The 15580-nt window shown below is 38.7% G+C and overlaps 1 protein-coding gene across 3 annotated transcripts in view; it reads left to right on the top strand.

Moving 5' to 3' along the window:
• LOC121426094 (WAS/WASL-interacting protein family member 1-like) overlaps window positions 1-15580 on the top strand; it is a 48973-nt gene that overhangs the window by 16387 nt on the left and 17006 nt on the right. For 2 of the 3 annotated variants that reach the window (XM_041622248.1, XM_041622246.1), the window contains exons 3-4: window positions 423-614; window positions 3195-4058. In XM_041622248.1, coding sequence (XP_041478182.1) covers window positions 423-614; window positions 3195-4058 — 1056 coding nt within the window. The remainder of the gene's footprint in view (window positions 1-422; window positions 615-3194; window positions 4059-15580) is intronic. The other variant, XM_041622249.1, reaches the window with a different exon arrangement.

Genomic DNA, 15580 nt, shown 5'->3' with positions numbered 1-15580 from the left:
GACACCCTTATCACGTTACGTACGTAACGTGCCCTATCGTGAAAAAGTCATCCTTTTTACGTGTTTTTTGGTCGCGCATGGTATCCACTCGTCAATGTAAGTGGCCCCCCGGGAAACACCCTGACATCTGGCTGGAATGCAATGCTTGTTTTGTCCTTTTCTCACCAATTACAAATTTGTCAAAAAATCATTTAGTGGCACATTTGTTTATGAACACATTCAATAAAGATTGTTCCTCTGGGCTTGATGAACACTGCAGTGTTGTTGTCTACACATAACACTCAGCATGGAGTCGTGCATTTTGTGGTGGGGTTTGCTAACTTTTGAGCACAACTCTGTGTAATTTTATATTTGTTGACCAATTCTTTACTACATGTAGGAACCTTTGATAATTTTGCCCTTCTATTCTTTCGTTTCTAAAGGTCCATCAAAACCTAGTGGAGGAGGCGGAATAGGAGGAGGAGGCGGTGGAGGAGGAGGAGGGGGAGGAGGAGGAGGAGGGGGAGGAGGATTTGGAGGAGGAGGAGGAGGTGGAGGTCTTGGAGGTTTATTTGCAGGAGGAATGCCCAAATTGAAACCATCAGGAATGAGAGGAGGAGGAGGTGGCAGTTCAGGTGAGATGAAATGACAGTAGGGCTGAGTCAAAACAATAAACCGCCATTGAAACAACTGTGAAAAACATGTCCGTCTTGCAGTTTTGTTGACCGTTTACACTCCCCCATACATGTATGTAAAACAAGAAAAAACGGTTGAACGTTTAAAAAAATATGAACGTAATGTAATGACCTGGCCTTGAATAAAATACTTGTCTTTTCTTTAATAATTCGATCGAGGGGGGGGGAGATTTGGTTCAGCTATTTATGCATGACTTAAATAGTCACCACTTTCGTAATTATATATGATTCATTTGAATGTGTAATTGTAGCCCTGTTTATTCAAAATGCATGTGGGAGACACACAGAGTATATTCAGGAGCACTACCACAGCACTCTGATTCTCTTGGTATACAATATCTTATAATAAAATGAAGCAATCATGTTTTAATGGCTTTAGTTAATTGGATAAACACCCCTGGGGCCCGTTTCATAAAGCTGTTTGTAAGTTACGAATGACTTTACGCACGACTGGTGACCATTTCATGTGCTATGTGATATCCCTATGTAACTGATTAGTGCCTAAGAAAAGGTTCCAGTCGTGCGTAAAATTGTGCGTAACTTTACGAACAGCTTTATCACCCAGCACACCTTGCATACATTGTAGTTAGATTTCAGGGGGGGTGTTTCACAAAGATTTAAGCATGACTTAAGTCGCACTTAAATGCCGACGCGTACATGATATGCAACGCGCGATCTTATTGATAGATACGCATTAGTGCGCGTCCTCATGACACAATCTGACCAATGCGGTCAAGCCTTTCATACCATACGCAACTCGGTATTTAAGTGCGACTCTAAGTCATACTTAAATCTTTGTGAAACACCCCCCTGGTCTAAAACAAAAATAGTCCAAATTAATTGTTTCAGTGAACTATGTGGTGTTTCATTAAGCTGTTTGTAAAGTTACGCAGAACTTTACGCATGACTGGAACCTGTTCTTAAGGCCACCTAATAATTGAGACCAGACTGGTCGGGGACTGGCTTTCGACTGAGTGAAGGGAGATGAATCGCAAGGCAGTCATAAGCCTCGACACCGCACACCTTGCGATCCGATCTGCGGCTCACGCATGCGCTTTTTGCTTTTTGGCATAGCATCTGAGAAATTTCGCTCATTACTGCATATGCGCGTTGTTTATCATAATACGCGTTATGCAACTCTGCTGTCTGATTGGCTGGAGGTTGGATTGAGCTTGCGATCCAGTCATAAGGATTCGACATGTCAAATCCTACCGATTTTCCTTGCAACTTGTCTCTGACCGGTCTGCGACGCTCAAGCTGACAAGAGCTGTGACGTCACATCTCCCCTCACTCAGTCGCAAGCCAGTCGGCGACCAGTCGGGTCGTAAGGTGTGCGGTGGCCCTTAGGCACTAAATCAGTTAATACATAGGGATATATCATTTAGCACAACAAATGATCACCAGTCGTGCGTGAAGTCATTTGTAACTTACGAACAGCTTTATGAAACAGGCCCCTGTTCTTATTAGACTGTTCACACAAATAAATCTCTGTGGATGTGTATAAAATCTATTTAATGTGAAAAGGCCTTGGAAATACGCAAAAGTTGTGGAAAGATTAAAAAGATCATTGTATGACATGATTGCCCTTCAAATGACCTTACACTTGAAATATAACAACTGAAATGGGGATGTCAAACAGTTAATACTGTCTCTGACTTTAGAGATCACCATATTAACATATAACCGTACATGCATATGTTAATTTAGTTAAACTCAATTGTTTTACAACATGCACCAGTTCTTAGATGTATTATATATTTATTCACAAGTCATTTTATTATCAAACGCCAATTCAATTATATTTATTAAAATCATGTCGTATTTTGTGCGTTTGAGTAATAAAGCGCATATTAAGGAATTCCTTTTTTCTCAATAATTTAATATATTGTACATGTATATATGTGATTCTTTCAGCTGATGTTGGGGGAAATCCTTGTTTTTGATGTCTGTCAAATTTGAATTCCTTATACATTTACATGTAGTTAGATCCCCAACCCAAGCTTCATCTGTTCATTCATACATGAAAGTACATTGTCCCAAAGCTGCTCTGCTTCAGTTTACATACAGTACCTTAGTGGTACTGAGAAGGAAAAACACAAATATGTAATTTGACAATTCAATATTTCAAATTATAATGCAGCCCAGACTTCTTTTATTTTTTTGATAGTTCCTTTGTTTTGCCCCCAATTTATGAATGTGTATTTAAATGCAACTGTTGGTTACAAAATAAAAAGTTTTTTTAATATCCGTACGTAGCTGTTTTCAGCAATGTCGAAAACTTTGGCTTTAGGGTGTACATTACGTTAGATGCAATGATTCAACTTGAAGTCATGTACATGTATGCTATTGAATGTTGGAACTCTTAGATATTATTAAATTTGACATGTAGATATGACAGAATTCTTACTTTACCCAATTCACAAGGTTGCAAATTCACTAATTATATATTTCACTGGATAATATTTAGAGGTTGATTTAATACTGAGCATGCTGTTTCTTTCTTTCCTTCCTTCCTCTCAGCACACTCAAACGCACCTTCATTACATGCACCTTCATCAAACCATGTCAATCATAGCAACAGGGGCCCATCTACGTCACCTCAACCCCCAAGACACAATTTTGGTAACAGTGGTGGAACCAGAGACAACAAGCCAAGCGGCGGACCACATACGTCACGCCCGTTACCCCCTCCCGTCGGGGGCTCACGGCCACTGCCCAGCCAACCAAAGAACACTCACAATCCAGTGTCAGCCAGAATGAGTAATAAAGGCAGCAGTAATGGGCACGGGGCAGACCGGGCACCACCCCCTCCACCCCCAAATAGCAGTAGACCTCCAAGACCCCCTTCCACAAGTTTCCCCCCACCACCTCCATCATTATCATCCTCAAAACCCTCAAGTAATAATTTTCCACCACCCCCTCCCCCTTCGACTATACCTTCGAGGAATAGTAGAGCGCCCCCGCCCCCTAAGAGAGATCCCCCTAAAGGGTCGCCGGCCCCGCCTCCACCCCCTCAGGCGAGGCTCGATAATAAACTCTCCAATGGTCCCAGTACAGGTCCACCACCGCCACCGCCTTCAAGGCCGCCCCACGGTGGCAGGCCGCCCCCACCCCCAAGAGACAGCGCCAGGCCGGGGAATGCACCACCACCACCTCCGCCTTCCAGAAGTCAGGGCAGGCCTCCGTCAACGTCAAATTTATCGTCGAGGGCGCCACCACCGCCGCCAAACAGAACGTCAACCGGTCCAGGTAGTGGCCCTCCCCCACCATCCAGGGATAGACAGAGACCGCCATCAATAGTGGGTTCAGGACCGCCCCCACCACCACCATCTAGAACACCAAGAAGTCCCCCTGCAAGGGATTCAGGAATAATGAATGGAACTGGTAAGTTAATCCTTTTATTTATATTTTGCTAGAACAGGTTATGTTCTCCATATTCATTAATACAAAATAATCAGTTTTGAGCAGACCTAACGCATCGGGAAGTTTATCACATGAGCAAATTACAGCAACTTGCTAGCCAATTACATGAAGTTTTTGGGTATGTCTGCGTACTTTACATGTACATACAAATGTCTCGGTGTGGGCAGAATTTCAGCCAAATACACGAAGTTGTTTACTGTTGAAGATCATGTGAATGGTATTTTTTTTCTTTCATTGTTTGAAGCAATTTATAATTTTACGTTTCAATACTACCCCCAAATCTTTCAATAGTTGACCTCGTCACCTTGTCAAATATCTGAATTTCGTCTCAGACTAAACAATGGAGAATGCAGAAATGGTGAAGGTCTATGCATACAGGTTGTAGCGCGTTTGTATCAGAATTCCTGCATAAAGACACTGCATAGACTTCTGACACAGTGCTTTTAAAGGGAAATGAAACCTTTGGAACAAGTAGGCTTGTGTCGAAACAGAAAAAATCGAAGAATAAGAACAAAGAAAGTTTGAGAAAAATTGGACAAACAATGAGAAAGTTATGAGCATTTGAATATTACTATAAATGCTATGGAGATCCTCTTTTCCCTTTGATGGACTAAAATACCCCAAAATGTCTCTTTTTGCTCTTTCTTATGGTGATACAAACTCTTTATCTGTGATATTCTTTAAAAATCTGTATTACGTGCCCTCCTTTTAATAGAAAGAACACATGATCCCCTGATAGATGTGATAAAAGAGGCAATTTAAGTAAAATATATACTAAAGTAATGGGGAGAGTTGTTCACAAGTGACATCACACATCTTTGTTGCATTGCCAATTTGAAGATCTCCATAGCATTAGTGATCGCAATATTCAAATGTTCATAACTTTCTCATTATTTGTCCGATTTTTCTCAAACTTTCGTTGATCTGTTTCTTAGATTTTTCTGTTTTCACACAAGCTATCTTGTTCCAAATGTTTCGTTCTCCTAAGTACAGGAGAATGATGAGAATCACAAGATACATATTACAAAAATGATCATATACATGTAGAATAAAGCCATATGATATCCACCAGGATAACATTTTGATGTGAAAAAAAAAAAAAAATAAAACAAGCATAGTACAGACTGTTTCATCACTCTGCCGTTGGGTTTGACTTGGGCTATAAGTTACAGTTTCACACTCTCAAGGATAGCCTTGGATGTTGGACAAGATTTCCTTGTTTTTATAATGCATGTATTTCCTGAAACCAGTACCCAAGTCAGCAATCAATACAGTTTGACATGTACATACAATGTTTCTGCTGGTTGGTATTCAAACACTCAATTGCATGCCAGAAATGTACAAGTGCATGTGGAGTGTTGACCCGTTCTCACTCAGTTGCCGGACCGATCCCATCGTTAAGAGCGATCTGCATGTAGATTGTGGCAGTGGAGCAGTGGGTATGGATGCAGGCATTGGGGGCTCGGGGCAAGTTTGCCCCCGAAATGCTTAAAAGAGCCCTGGAAATAAAAAAAAGAGCCTTTGAAAATCCCCATTCACTTCCAATGTTAAAATTCATCCAATACTTGGTACTAATGCTGTAACCGATTTTTATTCCAATTCCCGATCCGATCCGATTTCCCCCTTTTTTCTACATTTTTCCGAACTCCGATTTTTGCCCAGTGGGGAAAAATCGGATCGGAAAAACCAAAACATAACAAGACAACAACAAAAAAACACGTGGCGACATGTTTGCCGTCGAAATGCGCTGGTGATTTGTTTTGATCTCAGACAAAAGCGGTGGAAGGAAAAGAAGATAAAGGGGAAGAAAATAATGATTTGTTTTTATCTCCGATATTAGCGGAAAGGCAGGTGGAGAAGAAGATTATGATTTGTTTTGATCTCCGACATAATCGGGGAAGAACAAAACGATGATGATGATGATAATTTGTTTTGATCTCCGACAAAAATGGAGGAAGAAAAACAACGAAAAGACGATATGTTTTGATCTTAAGCGGAGGCAAATAAGATTTAGTTGAACACGCTGACATGCGCGGTAATATTTACGACTATCTGACTATACGTCCTCTAAGAGTTTACGATTACCTCCGCTATCACTACGATGTTGTAGAGAAGGTGAAAATCATCTCTAACAACTTTGGATAATAGTGCGTCTTTTTCGGGAGGTCATGCGACCTTTATGAGTTTACGATTACCTCCGCCATCACTACGATGTTGTAGAGAAGGTGAATATCACGGTAAACAACGCTTGATAATAATGCGTCTTTTTCGGGAGGTCATGCGACCTTTAAGAGTTTACCTCCGCCATCACTACGTTGTTGTAGAGAAGGTGAATATCACGGTAAACAACTCTTGATAATAATGCGTCTTTTTCGGGAGGTCATGCGACCTTTAAGAGTTTACCTCCGCCATCACTACGATGTTGTAGAGAAGGTGAATATCACGGTAAACAACTCTGGATAATAATGCGTCTTTTTCGGGAGGTCATGCGACCTTTAAGAGTTTACCTCCGCCATCACTACGTTGTTGTAGAGAAGGTGAATATCACGGTAAACAACTCTTGATAATAATGCGTCTTTTTCGGGAGGTCATGCGACCTTTATGAGATTACGATTACCTCCGCCATCACTACGATGTTGTAGAGAAGGTGAATATCATGGTAAACAACTCTGGATAATAATGCGTCTTTTTCGGGAGGTCATGCGACCTTTAAGAGTTTACGATTACTTCCGCCATCACTACGATGTTGTAGAGAAGGTGAATATCACGGTAAACAACTCTTGATAATAATGCGTCTTTTTCGGGAGGTCATGCGACCTTTAAGAGTTTACCTCCGCCATCACTACGATGTTGTAGAGAAGGTGAATATCACGGTAAACAACTCTTGATAATAATGCGTCTTTTTCGGGAGGTCATGCGACCTTTATGAGATTACGATTACCTCCGCCATCACTACGATGTTGTAGAGAAGGTGAATATCATGGTAAACAACTTTGGATAATAATGCGTCTTTTTCGGGAAGTCATGCGACCTCTAAGAGTTTACGATTACCTCCGCCATCACCACGATATTGTAGAGAAGGTGAATATCATGGTAAACAACTTTGGATAATAGTGCGTCCTTTTCGGTAAGTAATGCGGCCTCTAAAAGTTCACGACAGACTCCGCCATCACCACGATGTTGTAGAGAAGAGGCCTATCGTTGATCGGCAGTAGTGTCGCGCGCTGGAACGTCATTATCTTATTTTCCTTCCTCCGATTATGTCGGAGATCAAAACAACTCATCATCTTCTTCCTCCGCTTTTGTCGGAGATCAAAACAAATACTGCCATCAGTGTAGCGTGCCGCATTCGTCCACGCGCCGGCCACATACAAATTTTAATGTATTTTTTTGTTTTTGAATATCTTCCGATCCGATATCCGAACCGATTCCGATTTTAGGAGCAAAACTTCCGAACCGAACTCCGATCCCGTAATGGCTCTAACTTACAACATTACTTGGTACTTGGTTGTAATTCCTCCAAAATACTCCTGATGGAATTTTAACTGGAGGTTGTGGTGGTTGAGGGTGGATTTAGGGAGTTTTTAGAATTGCAGCTTTGAATTTATCTGGGTTCGCTTTGACATACCAGGGTAGGGTGGAGATCATTCCACGATGCAATTGTGCGGGGAAAGAAAGAGTTCTTGTATACATCGAGCCTGGAAGAAGGTACCTCAAGCTGGAAAGAATGTCCCCGTCTGTTCCTGTTTGGCTTAGGTTTAGTATTTGCTCGGGTATCTCCAGTTTGCCATGTAACATCTTGAAGAAACAGCTTAAACGGTGTGCTTCGCGTCTCTCTTGGAGAGGATTCCATTTGAGTGAATTTAACAGTTGGGTAACACTTGCCGCAGATTTATAGGCATTAGATTGTGAAAAGAAGCCCGCCCCCCCTCCCCCACCCCTCGAAAAAAAAGGAAATGCTTGGTTCACATAAACGTGTGTTCCTGGTCCTAAGTATTCTGGACCACTCTCAAAGATCACCTCTCTGGAGTTTTGATCTGATCTGTAGGCATGTGATGTCGAGTGTGAATGGAAAACTAGTCTGTACATGTCAAACTTGGTTTCAAGAATTATTTTCATGAGTGTGACATGTTCCATTCAACCTTATCACTGTATTTTTAGGTTTTCAAAAGCATCTGAAAATGCATCATTTTCATTTTCTCAGAATAATTCCCTATTCATACACAGATCTGTGTGTTTCAACTTGTGCCCATCTCAATATACGTAAAGTCCAATAAAAACTTGCACCAAGATGTTGCTCTAAAGCCCAGACAAATGTAAACATGTTTTATAGTGAGTCTAAAAGATTTTCCGTTTTGATTCCGGTATTATGGAAAATCAATGTGCCTGTAGAATTCTCTTGAGGGGTTTGCATACGTAATGTTGATGACTGTGTGTGAATCTTTGTGTGAACATGCCTTGTATCAGATCTATAGGCCTACTTGTACATGTAGATTTCAAGTTGTACTATTTATCTTGTCAGTTTTGCAACTGGTATCAGCAGTAATATTTACATGTTTGAGGCCAGGGTCCAATAAAAAGCAAACAATTTATTTCACTGTACATTTTTCAGTTATCAAATACGATTACAAAATTCGTGAACATTTTTGTTTCACAAACTCATTTTACATGGAAATGTTCCAAATACTACTTCCAATGTAAAACTTACTTTGGACTTTGGGCGATTTCACCCCTGAAAATGCTTAAAGAACCCTGGTAAATTTTCACTAATATTTGGTAAATACATGTAGTCTAAAGATAATAACCAAGAGAAGAACATTTCACAAAACTCACTTAATACAAAACTCCTGCGGTGTTTTCCAAACACCTCTTGATTTCGCCACCCGATGTAGAGGGAGTCTTAAAGCTACGCACTTGATTTATCATGCAAAGAAATAGTATTTCCTGTGCCTCAATTTCTAAAATACATGTATGTTTATGTTATTACAGGAAAATATGAAATTAAAGTGAATATGACTCCAAAATTCCAAACAGTAGCTGGGTTTCTTCTGCATGTAGTGATTTATTGCAGCCTCTGTAGAAAAATTGATTAGGGATCCTTCATTACTCTTTAGTCACAGATCCACACACAGAGTGCGCATTTCGCCATTGAAATTGGATGCGCGATGAGTGGTGCGTAGCTTTAATTACGACCCCCTACCATACATTGCTGTGTAGTTGCACAAACTACAAGTACTGTTACATGTTTATGTAGTGACAGATGAGATAAATTTCATCACTTTGGAAGTTGGAACCTGGTGTGGTTTTACTTGCCTTGATGCTAAGGGGGGGGGGGGGTGGGAGATATTTCTCCTACAAATTTATCTCTATGATTAATGTCATGAAGTCACTAGAAATATCAGTATTTTGATGTATTTTTGGAGATCCACTGTGCTGTACTATATGTACATACACTTTACATGCCTAGACTTGACTTCCTGAAACTAAAGGATAACAGTATATTGAAGTGGGGGACAATCAGAACAGGTAGTCTCACATTTTGCTCATATTTTGTTGATAACATTCAAACTACATGTAGGTTTTCAAAATACAAACGTGTACTTTCCCTCTGACAGAATTGAATGTACAATCAAATGCCATTAATGGTGTTAAATGGATCCCCCCATGTAACCTTTCTTTTCAATTTCAGTCTCGTGATTTGACATACATACATGTACATGTCAATGGTTGTAATGGCTTTGTGTAGTGTAGATGCTGGAGTAGATTGTGAAAAAATGGATAAGAATCCTCATTGACAACTCTTGAACACTCAACAGCCCCAGAACAGCAGATTTCACAGTAACTCCACAGTTAAAGACTATCGAGACTAGTGTACATACATGTACACTGTAATCATGGGGGGAAATCCCGGGGGGGGGGGGGGGGACAGGGAGGGACGTGTCCCCCTACCCAAAATAGTAAGGGGGACACAATATGGCCCCCTACTATTTTGGTCTTTCATGATGGAAAGAAATACATGTACATCATTCAAAATCGAAATAAAACATGTATTTTTGGTGATCACCTTTTTTTTGCATGTCAAATTTATTTTGGTCGAAATGACCTTGCATTGGGGATGATAGCCTTTTTTATTTTTTATTATTTTTGTTTTTGCTTGTCGAATTTTTCAGCCCCTGGTCCCCCTACCTTTGGTAAGATATTTCTGCCCTTGACTGTGATCAATGAAAGCATACTACCACTTTAACACCACAGTAGGTGGTTTCAGACTGCCTCGAAGTTTGTCAGTTCAAGGTATTCTCTGATCGGGAAATTTACCCCGATCAGAAAATACCAGGTATTTTGGTAATGAGAAAGCAAACTACGCATAATTTCCCCGAGAGAAAATACCTGCTAAATAGTAGGCACTTAGCGAAATTACGAGAACTTTCGCGGGGATTTTTCCAAGGTCACAGGTATTTTGGCAATGTGAAAGCAATTTACGGGAACTCTTAGCCAAGCGGGTCTTTGGGTGCGGAAGAAAGAAAATACCCGCTAAATAGTAGGCACTTGGCGAAATTACGAGAACTTTCGTGGGGATTTTTCCAAGGTCGCAGGAATTTTGGCAATGTGAAAGCAATTTACGGGAACTCTTAGCCCAGCGGGTCGTTGGGCACGGAAGCCGCGGGTGGCTGCTGGGCTAGTGATTTTGAATCCCGCGCCTTGTCTGCTTATCAGACCATACTGCGCATGCTTGTAACTTCGGGAACTTATCCCGAAGGATGTGTTTGGGGGCGGTGTGAATGCAGGAATATTCAACGGGTATTTTTTAGCCTTAGAAAGTTCTTGTAATTTAACAGGGATTCTTGTGATCGAGGCGGTTTGAAACCACCTGGTAAAGTATGTTTGTGTTCAATAGAGATTTCTCAAAAGTAGAGTAATATCACTGCACAATGAGAGGGAGGAAAGGGTGTGAAAATATAATAAAAGTTTGTGAGTCATTGTTTTATTATAAAAGTCATTGAATGAATACAACCCTGAAGTGGTTTTAAGACAGGCAGTCGATGATCAATACAGTGTTATGCATGTATGCGTACTACATGTATGCACAGGAACTGTGTGAGAAGGAAATTAGTCTGCTCTTATCGGGAAATGATACAGGCTATTAAAGTGGACAAATTGAGAATGTTGGAAATTGATGCCTCATCACCGTTGAAGAGTTATAATTTGTACTCATTGATGTACATGAAAAACGTAGTTGTCATTTACTCAGTACTTGAAATATTGAACTATTATGAGGAAGCATCATTTTCTATACATACATGTACTGACACTGCCATTTTTGTATGGTAAAAATATGTATACCACTAGAGGGAATATCTGCATGTATTTTTTTAATGGTTCATTGAATTTTTTTTCCTTTGGAGTTCAGGAAATATGTCTCTAAACTAAAATCTCTTTTTAATAGCAATTAGAACAACATGTAAATGTATTTGTGTGAAATATATGATAAATGTATGATTATGGACTGTAGCTGCTTTAAACCTGTGTACAGTAATAGAGCTAGAATTACTCTGCAGCCCAGAAGTCCCCTTATAAATTTAGACTATAGATAAAAATAAATAGATATGTAAATCTGGGCCTATGCTTTTAGGCTAGCAGATGCATTTAATCTCCACTTGTTGCTTTCTGAGTTGGGTGACCTACTTGTACAAACACAATGTACGTACATATGAAAGATCATCTATTTTTAATGCATGTTGAGAACCTTCACAAGCTAGTGTACTGCAGTTTATACAGTTTTGATGCATAGAGCACATTGATGCATCATCAGACAAGACAGGATGGAAAATACCCAACTAAGCTGGCAGTCTGAAGGGAACGTGCCATCAGCGCAGATGTGATCTTTGTTGCCGATGGCAACGGCAAGCAAAGGGAGTCTTTGTAAGGAAATAGCGAGAGGAGTGGTGTCTGAAACGGTTCTCTATTTTTGGAGAGATTCTCTAGGAACTCTGCCCCCTTCCTATTGAAGAGGCAACGGAGGAGGAAAGAATTAATAATGGTTTGCAAACCCGTTGTGCCTGTCAGCAGAGGCATGGACCTGCTACTCTGTAGGTCCGTGGTAGAGACAAAGTACTTAGTCTGCTGTGCAAACCCTTCACTTGAGTAAAGGGTCTGAATTGCAGCCTGCTTCATGCCTTGTGTACTGAAGGCCCTCCTGAGTTGAAACAGCAAGTTTGTATGTGCTAGTCTTTGCGTGGAGACACACTTGTTGATCAAACTTTCGATCAGGGTCTGTGCCTGCAGACTAGTGGCAAAGGGGAAGGGGAGGAAAGAAGGAGAAAGAGAGGCATGGATATGTATAATGAGATAGAGTAAAACAATTGAGATTGTAGTTATTGACTCATTTAAAATAATTCAAACAAAAAATTCACTGTTATGAAAAGGATGGACAAAGTGTGTCAAGGAACAAGAGAGGGGAAGAGTGAGACAGACAGGAGGAGTAGAGAATGGAAACGTGAAAGTGAAATTTCTATTTGAGTAAAGATGGAGGGAAGAAAAAAAGGAAACGTTGAAGGAGGAAGAGTTGAAAGAAGGAGAAATTGAGAAAGCATGAAGAAAGAATGAAAGAAATAAGGAGAAGGCATATAGGATAGCATACATTACATGTATACACATTTTGAGTTCTTGAGAGAGAGAATCGCGAATAATGGGAACCAAATTGTTAACATCAAGTGCGACACAATAAGATTGAATGGTAATATGAAACCTTGATATTGAAAGTATAGAGCCTGATGTTCATATCCTGAAAGTCAAGGAAATACCGAATGCTTTCATTATACAAAACATTGTATGCTATTTCTGTCGCTATATTCTTTTACAAAAGTTGTATCAATTATTAACAATGCAACTACACTGTCCATTTTTAATAGATGTTTAAATGTATTAGTTTTTTTAAACATTTATTAGGTGATCTGTCAATTGACAGATCAATTATTAATTTAATTTTGTACAAATTTTCTTTTTTTATTCATTCATTTCTTTCTTTATTCATTTATTTATTGATCTGTCAATTATTAACATATCAACTATTAATTTCGTACTTATTTTCTTTTTTATTTCTTTCTTTATTATTTATTTTTATTTTTCTGCCCTTATAACCATAAAATCTCAAAACCTACATCATCAATTTTCTTCAAAATATCATCAGTTATGGGGACTTATCATGTCATCTGTATGAAACCAGTTCAAGGCCAAAAGGTCATCATGACGTCATCTATATGTAGATGCCATTTTGTAAATCAGGCCGTTCAGCGATTGAATAAAAAACTTTTCTGAACCTCAAAAATGATTTCAATTAAAAAATATGCTAGATATTAAGTGTACATGTGATATCATGATATTCTTCTCTTTAATACGGCATAGTGCCATACAAGTAGTATTTTTGAAGATTGAGATATGAAAAGGACATCACTTGATTTATTGGACATGTAAAGTCATTAAAAAATAACTTTCCTCCAAAATTGAGAAATGCAGTGTTTTTACCCAAGTGAAGTTCTTGAAAATCAATATGAGTATGTACATGTATGGAAGATCTATATAATGTGTTATTGTCATTAATACCGGTCTTCACTATAAAATAGTGATTCTTTATCCAGATATTCTAAAATTACATTACAAGTGTTCGAACAGACTTGGAGGATTAATAAATTTGTAATTAGGCAGGTCTGTCTTTTGAGTAGTGCTCCTCATTCTACTACATATGTAGGCATATTCGCACCTGTCTTATGTGAAATTATCCCATAAAATTATGAGAACTTGTTCAGCTTTAATAATTTTCTGATGATTTTATCATTGCAAATATTCACATCTGCCTTGGGAAGAAAAATTTTTTGTATTTAAAACCAGAAACAAGACACACAATAAAAAGATCTTGTTCGGTAATTTTATATTGACCCATTAAAAATAAAAATTTGAATTATAATAAATAACAACTTGTTCACACTTCAAAAACCATGTGAAAATTGTATTGGTTGCCAGATCTGGACAAACATGAAAGGTTTTTTTTTTAAGATGTGCATTTTCCCCAAGACAAACTTCCTTTATAGGCCATGAGTTGGCAACAATATTCTTTTGTTTCTATGAAATTTAATTTCATGATTTATGCAATGTTTCCATAACAAAGAAAATACAAGAGTGCATAAAATATCTGACAAAACAAAGAATAAAGTTGTATTTTCTATAACACACTGTGTAAACTTAACTACGTTTCAGACCTGGAATTCATTATATTTAATTAAGTGCATGTGCATATTTTAGGGTACATGCAAAATGATGATGTACATTAACTTTTCTCAATCTTATACAACCCTCTTTTGCCGATAGATTAATCTGATACATTTTATATCATGATGAAATTTTCATTAATATCATACTTTTCTCTCAGTTATGAAGTAAAGTCTCCTTTTCAATACACTCTTCATACTACACCAGGGTAATACAGGTCTAGTCTGCAGGCACAGACTGAGATTTGACACTTTAAAGATCAATTCCAGTTTTGGTAACGATCTCAAAATGACTTTTGACAGAATCTAATATAGTGACCACCCAAGTGTCTGTTTGTATGAATAAAAAATATGTGCCAAAGGATTCTGGAAGAAATTGTGTAATTGCTGAGAAATAAGCAAAATAAGCGCGGATTCGGTCACTTCCGTCGGGTCTTTATTCCAGCCATATTAATACACTGTCCCACGTGTGCCTATCTGTGTTGGTGATCTTCAGTGTGAACATTTTTCAGCATAGATTTCAAAATTTCACAAAGTTCAGTTTATGTTTATGTATAAACTGTACCAGGTCTAGATCCTTGATGATATTCTGACAATTAAGCCTGGTTTTACAGACTTTCTCATAAAATCAGTCTTTACTGCAACTACTGGCATTTCTCTTTAACAAGAAAATATGCAAAAACCATATAGGTTTATGCAATGAAACTACCTGTCTTCAAAAGTGCAAACATGCAAGCTATCCAACCCCTACCTGAATGTAATGACCAAAAGGTCAAAAGCCAGTCAGCCTGCTCCTTGAAAACTGTACAAAAAGAGGATGATATCTGGAAAAATGATTGGGATTTCATTGAATTTTTTTTCAGCAAAATTGAATTAATGTGGCTATCCTGCCAGAAGAAAGGATCATCTTTGTGAAAGGAAGGAAAGCTAGCCTACATCAAGATTCCTCATGTCTTCATTTTAGATCCATACATGTGCAAGCTACATGTATGATAATTAAAGAAAGAATAAATATTTTAAAGTCCTTACTTTCCTCTTGAAAAAATCTCTGATATTAAACGTGGGATATGTTGCATACAAATTAGAGTGAAAAAAGTGTAATCCGGGCTGAAAATGATAATAGGGTAAAATTCACTGAGTAAATACGCTGAAAATTACATCACAATGTGAAAAAAAATCATTGAATTTAACAACAACAAAGTCATTGAATATAAAAGGACA

This window comes from Lytechinus variegatus, chromosome 13 (genome assembly GCF_018143015.1).
Source record: "Lytechinus variegatus isolate NC3 chromosome 13, Lvar_3.0, whole genome shotgun sequence".
Lineage (NCBI taxonomy): Eukaryota > Metazoa > Echinodermata > Echinoidea > Temnopleuroida > Toxopneustidae > Lytechinus > Lytechinus variegatus.
This window is presented reverse-complemented; position numbering and strand designations above follow the sequence as displayed.